The 10,398-nt window shown below is 31.7% G+C and overlaps 2 protein-coding genes across 4 annotated transcripts in view; both read right to left on the reverse strand.

The window, feature by feature from the left end:
* Nucleotides 1-805, reverse strand: part of LOC111798757 — a 10,939-nt gene extending 10,134 nt beyond the window's left edge. The window contains exon 1 of the mRNA XM_023682084.1: nt 765-805. Within this exon, the coding sequence (XP_023537852.1) occupies nt 765-805 (41 nt within the window). The remainder of the gene's footprint in view (nt 1-764) is intronic.
* Nucleotides 641-6,230, reverse strand: LOC111798163 (photosynthetic NDH subunit of subcomplex B 3, chloroplastic-like). 3 transcript variants are annotated; one of them, XM_023681164.1, is made up of 7 exons: nt 5,959-6,230; nt 5,741-5,854; nt 4,428-4,481; nt 3,454-3,516; nt 2,882-2,944; nt 1,977-2,051; nt 641-852 (listed from the first exon to the last, which is right to left on the reverse strand). In XM_023681164.1, the coding sequence occupies exons 1-6, from the start codon at nt 6,205-6,207 to the stop codon at nt 2,016-2,018; spliced, it is 579 nt and encodes a 192-aa protein (XP_023536932.1). In that variant the 5' UTR covers nt 6,208-6,230; the 3' UTR covers nt 641-852; nt 1,977-2,015. The 3 variants fall into 3 exon arrangements, with proteins under 3 accessions (XP_023536932.1, XP_023536930.1, XP_023536929.1); XM_023681162.1 differs by having other exon boundaries at nt 641-897; XM_023681161.1 differs by lacking the exon at nt 641-852 and having other exon boundaries at nt 1,695-2,051; nt 5,959-6,229.
* Nucleotides 6,231-10,398: the final 4,168 nt, after the last annotated feature.

A 10,398-nucleotide genomic window follows, 5' to 3' on the forward strand; every position in this document is an offset into this window, starting at 1 on the left:
AAATTTGTGAAATTCAAACATCTAATTTTTCGATCGAAAATTTTAATTTTATACCTAATTCAAGATCTGTTAGACAAAGTCGAGAGACCCACCCATCAGACACAGCACAAAAACCTACTTTAAATTTGTGAAATTCGAACATCTAATTTTTCGATCGAAAAATTTAATTTTATACCTAATTCAAGATCTGTTAGACATAAAGTCGAGAGACCCATCAGACACAGCACAAAAACCTACTTTAAATTTGTGAAATTCGAACATCTAATTTTTCGATCGAAAATTTTAATTTTATACCTAATTCAAGATCTGTTAGACATAAAGTCGAGAGACCCATCAGACACAGCACAAAAACCTACTTTAAATTTGTGAAATTCGAACATCTAATTTTTCGATCGAAAATTTTAATTTTATACCTAATTCAAGATCTGTTAGACATAAAGTAGAGAGACCCATCAGCCACAGCTCAAAAACCTACTCCAAACTTGAGAAATTTGAACATCTAACCTTTCGATTGAAGGTGGTCTTCACTAATTGAGTTATATTCAGGTTGGCCAAAGTTTAAGAACGTCAGACCAGATCGAAAAGTATAGGGAGTAGTAATTAAAAGTAACCTAAACTTTTGAATAACTAGAGCCAAATGTGTAAAAAAAAATATTGCATTTATAGATAGGGATGGTCCCAAAGGGAAGAGGTGTGGTGGAGGGCATCCAAAATTGCAATCCATTTGAAAAGTAAGAGAGATTTTCAAACACTGATATTATTACCTGATTCGGAGGAGCCTAGAAGACAACAAGCTCCGCTCCATTGCTATCATTTTTTTTCTCCTTTTCCCGCCCTAAAGCTTTTAGCACTCTGCAGCATTGTCAACTTAGAACATGGGCGCCTAATAATGCATAGCTAAACCACAGAAAGAAAGAGATTAGGCAACAAATACTAATTAGACACGTTCCTTATGAAGGTGAAATCCCACATCGGTTGGAGCAAGAAACGAAGCATTCCTTATGAAGGTGTGCAAACATCTCCCTAATAGACACATTCTAAAACCATGATGCCGACGACTATATATAACGAGTCAAAACGGACAATATCTGCTAGCAGTTGGATTGAACTGTTACGATTAATTTTTCTAAAAATGGAATATGTCAAGAATTCATGAGACGTAGAATTGAAAGTGGAAGATGTATTAGTCATTTCTAAAGTCTAGGAACCTATTAGAGACCAAGTAGATATAAATCTAAAAGTTCAGAAACTAAACTCATAACTATATCACACATTAATATATATAAGTATAGATCAACATAAAAAGAGAGAAATTAAAATCTTTAACCTCGTATAAGCTAACGAAAAAGTGTCTAAAAGATGAAATTAAAATTCTACACGGCTCCAATTTAAACTTTTAAACCTAAAAAGAAAAAAAAAAGGCCAAAACAAAGGTAGTAATTTAAACTAAAGGTGACTTTTTCTTGTATATAAGTTATTCATTCTTTTAAAAGGGCCAATTTGGTGGCAAGGAGAATCTGTAAACATGTAAACTTTAATGACAATATAAAAAGACTTTTCTTTTTGGCCTTTTCTTCACCTTTTCCTCTCTTCTATGCTCTAATCTATCTCCATAAAGTAAAAAAAAACAACTAATTTTTGACCAATTCCTTGGTGCTAGTGAATTGTGCAGCTACTTTAATCCAAATAGCATCAATTTGTAAGCCAATTGGCCACACCTGCGCATTAATCCAAAACCAGATTCATGAATCTTCAACTTTTTCTTCCCTTCACAATCCTATGACATAAATGAGGTTCTAAGAGTGTGGGAATAAACAATCCATGCGCCAGTATTAACACTAATAAAAGACTGAATCTCTGTTTTCCAGCTAAGTTTCTTAAAATATACAATTTCAACTTACATATAATGGTGGTAAAGCAGAGTCAAGTGTGTGGAAGGGCTAATATTTGAGTGTCGAGCCATAATTTTGTTATACCTCTCGACTTTGCCACAAACCACAGCATGCAACTCTAAATCACTTCTTCCATTGTGGCAACCTTTGGACCACAACCTGTAACCAATGGTCCACCTAAATTAATGCGGGCGCAGTAACGATGGAGAAAGGACAAAGCGAAAAAGGAGGAGAAATGTAATTTTCGCTATGAGATTCAAAATATTTGGATTCTATAAGTTATTGTCTAAGTTTTGTTTGATAACCCTTTAATTTTGATAATTATTTTGTTTTGTTCTTGACAATTAAGTTTATAAATACTATTTTTGTCACAAGGGTAAATTATCTCTAAACTCCTCATACTTCAACAATTTTTCTAAAATTTTCCTGTTTAAATGTTTAGCAAAATCATACCAAAATTTGAAAATTAAAAGAAATGGTTTTAAAAAACTTAATTTTTTTTTTTTTTTAATATTGACTTGGTGTTTTTAAAGAAGAAAAACTTGGAAGAAAATATTTGTTTTCAAAAGTATAAAACTAATAACATGATTATCAAATGAGGTTCTAGTTTTTGATTTTTGAAAATTATACACATTAAAACTTATTTCTTCTTTTAAAATTTGACTAACATATCAAACTTTTCTTAAACAAAGGTGAAAAACATAGTAAAAGTGTAAAGAAACAAGCACAATTTTCAAAAACAAAAAATTAAACCGGTTAAAATGAGAAAATTATATATAAAATTGAAGTTAAAATTTTATCCCTTCATACTAAAATTGGCCTCGTCATGCGCCAGAAAGCTTGTCTTTCAGCAAAAGGCAATCTAATCATGTTGAGGAAATTTATGGCTATGATGGATCTTATATATTCAATGCAATGATAGAGGTATTGTCCTAAAGATCTGAACAGAGAAGCAAATAGGCACCAAGATGATGAGTTCTTGAAAGTACCTTGCCAGAGTTCTCTTTATTGCCAACAATTGTCTGACAAGCAAGCCTCCAACTTTCGGGTTTCTGAATTATCACAACTGATTAATATTAACAAATTATGAATGATAAACTTGTAGAAAACACGAAAAAAAATCAGGCTCTCGGCACCATTTCAGAAAGTTCAAGTTAATTAATTGAATTGTCCTAAAAATTCGTTTATACTTGCTTACGTGAACTAGGATTTTGTTTGGCCCAACAAGGCTCAACAAGTAGGCAGTAGACTTTAGAACAGTAAAGAAACAGTGATGTAGTTAGATCATGCAGTTTCGGGGATAAAATGTTTTCTTATTGTACCTTTAAACAGTGATGTAGAGAAAAAAGTCTATATTGGGAACTAATTCAGAGCTAATAGGCAACATAACATGGAAAGTACCATGGCGAGTCAAAAAGGTTTTTAAAAAAAACTTTACACATGGTTCCCGTAAAACCCTTAGGGGTTTCGGGGTATTGATATTGAATCCGTATCTGCTCAAATTCAAAAACCACAGAGGCTGAGAAGGAGAAATTTAAGTCCCAACTGTTATCTTGCTTACCTTCTTCAAATAACGAAGTTCAGTATTTGTTCTCTCATTCAATAGATCTTTCCCATCAATTATCTGCACAAGAAGATTAGAGACCTTCATCAGAAATCCAGTTCTTTGGATTAAAAAAAAAAGGTTAAAGGACATGTTTGGCTCCATCAATTTAGTCTATGAACAATTGTAGGTAACGATTTAGTCTATATACTTTCAAATGTGCAACAATTTAGTCATTGAACTTTAATAGGAAAGAATTTAGTCTCTATAACAAAAAATATTGTTCAAATATAGTGAGATTCTTTTTTTGCATATATAGATTGATAAACTGATTAGAGACCAAATACGATTTTAAACTACCAGAAACAGATGGTTGCATGATAAAAATAGATACTTCATCTTGTCAAAATCTTTGATTGTTATAGCTTTTAAAGTATATAGACCAACTTGTTATCTATCAAAGATCGCCGACTAATTTATACAAATTTGAACATATAAAGACTAACCCATTACATATTAAAGTTTTGAGACTAAATTAAAATGGATGGACAAAAAAATATTTCTTAACCTAAAAAACCGCACAAATATGTCCTCTGCTTTAGATTTTCCTGTGCCTATAATCATGCTCAACAAGACATGTGATGGCAGTAAGGGGGGAAAAAAAATTAACTATTCATGAAGTGTATGATGAAACCAAAAAACGGCACCAAGAAATTTTCATCAAGATTGTGCCACACTGTTATTTCGTACAATGAGATTATTTAGCGTGTCTTTTCCCACATCACAAAATCCAGTTTTTTAGCCTGGGAGTGATCTTTCTACTCTCCAAATTTCTAACCATTTACAACATTGGCACCATGTGTTCTACTTTTCTTGTTCTGTTTATTAGAGGCAGTGTCATTTTATGTACTTCATCAGTTGGGTAGCAGAAAAAACAAGTCTCAGAGCAAAATTACTAGAGCTTTAACTACAAGGAAATGCCACAAAACTACCTCGACAATACAGGTCCCGCAGCTTCCGCCACCACCACAGTTCATCAATTTCCCCTAACAACATTTGGAGCATTTCAGTGACACGTTATGCAAGAAAACACACGCGTAAATGATCAACTAATTACAACGTTGAGATTGTGGAAGTTGATAAACTATGGTGAAGTTAACAATTTGTTAATTATTTGATACTTTTCTTACCTTGCGGATCGAAAATTTGCACAATGTCCAACCAGTAGTTATCAATATTAAATAGGAAGGAAATGAAATTACATGAATATAGACTAAGGGCATTTTGCTCTAATTCCATGTTAAGTCACCATTTCAAAAACAATAAAGTATTATCGGTCCCAAGGTTAGGGAGGAAAACAAAACATTCTTTATAAGGGTGTGGAAATCTCTCTAGCATACACGTTTTAAGAACCTTGAAGGGAAGTCTAAAAGGGAAAGGCTAAAGAGGACAATATTTACTAGCGGTGGGCTTGAGTTGTTACAAATGGTATTAGAGCTAGACACCGGGTGATGTGCTAACAAGGAGGCTGAGCCCCGAAAGGGAGGTGGACACGAGGCGGTGTGCCAGTAAGGATGCTGGGTCTCAAAGGGGGTGGATTGGGGGGTCCCACATCGATTGAAGAAGGGAACGAGTGCCAGCGAGAACGCTGGGCCTCGAAGGGGGGTGGATTGTGAGATCCCACATCGGTTGGGGAGGAAAACGAAGCATTCTTTATAAGGGTGCGGAAACCTCTCTCTAGCATACACATTTTAAAAACCTTGAGGAGAAGTTTTAAAAATCTTGAGGGGAAGCCAAAAGTGAAAGTGACAATATCTACTAGTAGTGGGCTTGGGCAGTTACAACATATATAATATATATATTTCAAAGTGATCACTTCATTATATATTTCAAAGTGATCACTTCAGTATTTTGGTCTGACAGGATTAAACTATGAAAACTTTATCGAAATTGTTGAGAATAAAGGCTGAATTGTAAAGACCAGAGTTTATACCATGGTTCTACAGAGACATGATGATCAGACAAAGTAAGGCATTATTCTAAATATGGAATTCAGTAATAGCAGCTCAAATTTAGTTGCAGGTTTCAAGGAACAGGCATCGTGTTATCCAATACCGTCGGAGACAAACTCCATGATCATTGCATATCGTTCTTCCCTTCACATTACTCAAGCATTACTAGAAGTTGAGATCCATAATATTTGTTGTGATGGCTAATTTTCGCAGTGTTAGGGCAGCATACAAATCGGTTCAATAATAGTCACAATTCATAACACACTCCGTATCGTGCAGAAATTAAAACTTACATAGGGGGCGTACAACTCGATCTTGTTATCCAGCATTATATTCCTTAGAAGCTTCTCGCCGCTTATCGCCTTGGCCGTGTCCACCGGAAGCGATCCGTCGCTTCCCGGCTTCGGCTGTTTGCACCAGAGAACCACAAACATCAAACAGTCACACAATCCAACAAAATCAACGGAACTAAACTCAAATTACCAATAACAAAGTCTTCACGCGTAGTTACCCCAAGAAATTCAAGCTCGATTTCAGGCTTCTCAGGCGGACTCGATATCAATGGCTCCGAAGAATTTGAAGCAACCGAGAGCGGGAGCGTCGGTTTCCGATTAGGGAAATTTCCGATGAAGCATCGACGATTCGCACTACCGGAGGGGAATTCCACCGGCCGGAGGGGCAACAAGGTTGTGGTGACGTTCAGGGATGCCATAGCATTATCCTCCTCCTTCAGCTCGACCAGTCGGAAGTTCTGAGTCATTCATCATTTACCTCCGTTTCTTTTCTTTCCCTCCTTCGTTCGTTAATTCACCGCCGCGAGTTTTAAGGGGTAATTTCGTAAATTCATAATGTCATTGCGGCTATTTTTCAAAAAGTAACTTCCAGAGAGAGCGGGAAGTTGTGTGTGTAGACATGCCTAGACGGCATCCTTTTGTAGATTTAATCTTTCAATTTTTTTTTTATATACAATAAATTTATAAATTTTAAAATATTTGAAACAGGATAATGACCTATAAGGGTCAAATTGGTAAATTTTCTTACATTTCGACCCCTCTTAAACATAAGCAATAACACAGGCCCACCGCTAGTAGATATTGTCCTCTTTGGGCTTTCTTTTCCGGCTTCTCCTCAAGGCTTTAAAACGTGTCCGCTAGGGGAAGGTTTCATCACATAAATACCTAAAATGACAGTAAAGGAACAACATGCCTTGACACTAAATCTTCATACGGGTAAATAAAAATAAGGGAACGACACTCAATTAAGAAAAAAAATACAATTTTCGGATAAATAATCCTAAATCTCGAGATAGACACAGGTGTTTAAGTCCAAGCTCGTTTCCGTTCTCTAAACCCTCCAACCAATTAGACCCTAAAGATGTTCATAACTTTCCATATCCCGTAGACATTCATAACAACCCTGTTCAATAGTTTTTCTCACTTGCACACTACTTCTTCTGTCGTTCTAATTTTAAACCTAAACTTAAAAGTGTCTAAAAGAGAGAACGTTAAAATAAAATATTAAAAATAAATAAATAAAATGGTATATGAAAAAATTAATTATTTAGTATAAATTATTGAATTGGTTTGGATGATCCATTTTTGGATAAAATTTAAAAAATAAATTATCCAAAAATGACTTTTAACCGTTAATGGGCTCTTATGACGTTTGGGCTATGTCTAAAAAATAGCCCAAATAACTATTTCTCGAACCATATTTCTCAAATATTAATTTTTACGAAAATATTTAGCATTATTTTTTCTTTTAAATTTACTTTTATTATTATTATTATTTATTATCCAAATATTTAATTTTTCATTTAAATATTATTTTAGTTGTCTGAAATTAAATCTTTCCCGTAGATTTTTTCAATAAAGTTTCTGTATTCCAACATCAAGCATTATCTATCAATCATTAAAAAATATATATATATATATAAATAAATAAGAAAATACATTTTTTAAAATATTAAATTGTATTATCTATCAATCATTTTAAAAAATAAATAAATAAGAAAATATAAAATATATAATTTTCTATCAATCATTTTCCAACTGTCCCCTCTCATGTATTTTGAACATAATATTTATTCTCTTTCATTACTCGTCTTTTCTGTCTTTGACGTATAAAAATTTATAATTTATATTTTTTTATTAGATTATTTAAAATAAAAATAGATTTACGCTATCATAATCATTATTAAATTTATATATGAATTAAAAATGACGAAAATGACTTTTTAAATATTAAAAATAATATTTCTAATTTCTAATTATATTTATTAAATTAAAATATGAAATTTAATTTTAATTGTTTGTCGAGTCAAATTTTCATAATTGAAGCATGACTATCGAACAATCGTGTGAATAACAAATTTTCTTTTTAGAAAATTTAATTTATTGTTTTCTTTTTAAAAAATTCAATTTATGCAATAAATTAGAGGAATTTGACAACGATATTAATGGACAAATCGGAAGGAAAAAATGACAACGTAAATATATTTAATAATTATTAGTTGATTGGCAAGGTAGTGGTTAGTAGGTGGGGGGCGTGCCCAAAAATAAGACGATTAGCAGGGGTAATATGGGAAAATTATTAAAAATGGGATTAAAATCAATGATTTTGTTCTCTCGACTTTTAGTATCAGGTCAACCCAAACTAACTCGAATAATGTTCAAATTTAATGGTCATTCTTGTTAAACTTAGAATATGTCATATCTATTGGTATAATCTATTGATTTACTGTCTGTTATGAATTAGAGAGAATCTACTGATTTCCTAGTTTGTTAGTATGATGGATCAGAATTTACTGATTTACTGGTTTGTTACTGAATCAAGGCCTACCATGTAATCCTCGTTTACATCCAAGCCCTAACCCATATAGGTTCATTCAATCTAACATGGTATCGGAGCCAAGGTTTATTGATTAACCATGTTTATCATATCTTTCTCCTAACATGAGGTCGTGTCATTCAACCTGACAATTTTAACTAATTAATGATGAAAATTAGAGGATTTGAGATTGATATTAAGGATTTAATTAATATATTTAATTTTTTTATTGTATATCTAAACTTTTAATAGATTGAGTGTATTAAAATTTTAAAATACAAAATTACAATAAAAAATAAATATAATATTTTTATGTGACAAAATTATTTTATTTTTGTACAATATAATAATATATAAAACATTAATTTTTGGTCTTCCTCCATCATCATTGAACTAAAAAAAAATAGAATAAAAAAATGGAAGAATGTGTACGGTTGAATTCTTGCAATTTTTACTTTATCGATTACATCAAAATCCTATTTTATGTTAGAAAATATGAAATAATTATTTGATTGTGACATCTCTCCCTATATGCTATATATTTTTTTAATTATTTATATTTATAGATAAAATATTAAATTACAAATTTAGTTTATAAAACGTCTATAAAAAATTATTATTATTATTATTATTATACAACTATCTATTTAAGAGAACAATATCTGCTCGCAGTGAATCTGGGCTCTAAAGGGGTGGATTTGGGGACGGTTCCACATCGATTGGAGGAAGGAAAGAAGGACAGAGAGGACGTTGGGCCGGGTGGATTGTGATGTCCCACATTGGTTGGGGAGGTGGAAACCTTCGCCTAGTAGACGCGTTTTAAAGCTTTGAGGGAAAACCCAAATAGGACAATATCTATTAGCGGTGGATATGTGTCGTTACAATTATTATTATTATTATTATACAACTATTTATTTTTTATCCACTTAATTCATAGAAAAAATCGAGGTATTTAATTATAAATTTTATTTTTAAACGCTTTTTTTTTTTTAGAATAAATAAAACTTTCTTTCAAATCATGAGTTGAAAATAATTTAGCTTTATGGGACAGTTTTGTTTGAAAATTTTGTTGGTGTAAAACATGTTCTATTGTGTTTTGAAAAACTTTAAAGAAAAAAATATTCTTTTATAAATAGTCTTCTTTACTTTTTATTTTTCACAAAGCGNTAAATAGTCTTCTTTACTTTTTATTTTTCACAAAGCGACATGTTTTTAAACGAATAAATTATTCTTCGTATATTTTCAACGGTACTAGACTATTCTAAATGAAAATTATATTTATAAATATAAAATAAATATTATTTACTGTAACCATAAAATAATATTTTTATGTAATTAACCTTGACACATTTTAAAATCATGAGGCTGATTGTGATACGTAATTGATCAAAACAGACAATATCTGCTAACAGTGAGCTTGAGCGATTATAAATGGTATCAAAGTCAGACACGATGAGTGTGCTAACGAGGAATTAGGTTAAAGATATTTATACGAGAAGCTTTTATGATTTTTACGTTTTCTCTGCAAATTAGGTAAAAAGTGAAGAACTTGGGCCGAACATGGAGAGCACGAGTCATGACCATGCACGGTATATTCCCAATAAATCGGAGGTTCAAATCTTTCCCGCTTCATATTTATTAAACTAAAAAAAATAAATAATTTTTTAAGAAGATAAAAAGAAAAAGATATTTGTTTGATTTTTTAAAAAAGAAAAGAAAATAAAATCTTAAGTTTCACATCCACCAATCATTCTGAATAGTGAAGAAAATAATGAATAATTTGATTCATGAACGTGGCAGATAATTCCAAATAAGGCTTTCAATCTTATGATGATGATGCACAACAAATAATGCCACCAACCTTAGTTTAATAATGCCACGGAATTAAAGTGCCTTTTCACTTTGCATTTGTATATTTTTTTTTAATATAAGGTTTAAGATTTGGTACATTTGTCACACCCTCCTCCTCCAATAACAATGGGACACAATCCACTTTCATTTTTATTTCTCAATCATACTATAATTAATCTTATAATATGTTACATATTCAACTTTCATGTAACATATTGTTTAATTAATATAATTTAATATAATAAAGAATGTTTCGTTATTTTCTCCAACC

Source organism: Cucurbita pepo, chromosome LG07 (genome assembly GCF_002806865.2).
Source record: "Cucurbita pepo subsp. pepo cultivar mu-cu-16 chromosome LG07, ASM280686v2, whole genome shotgun sequence".
Taxonomy (NCBI): Eukaryota; Viridiplantae; Streptophyta; class Magnoliopsida; order Cucurbitales; family Cucurbitaceae; genus Cucurbita; species Cucurbita pepo.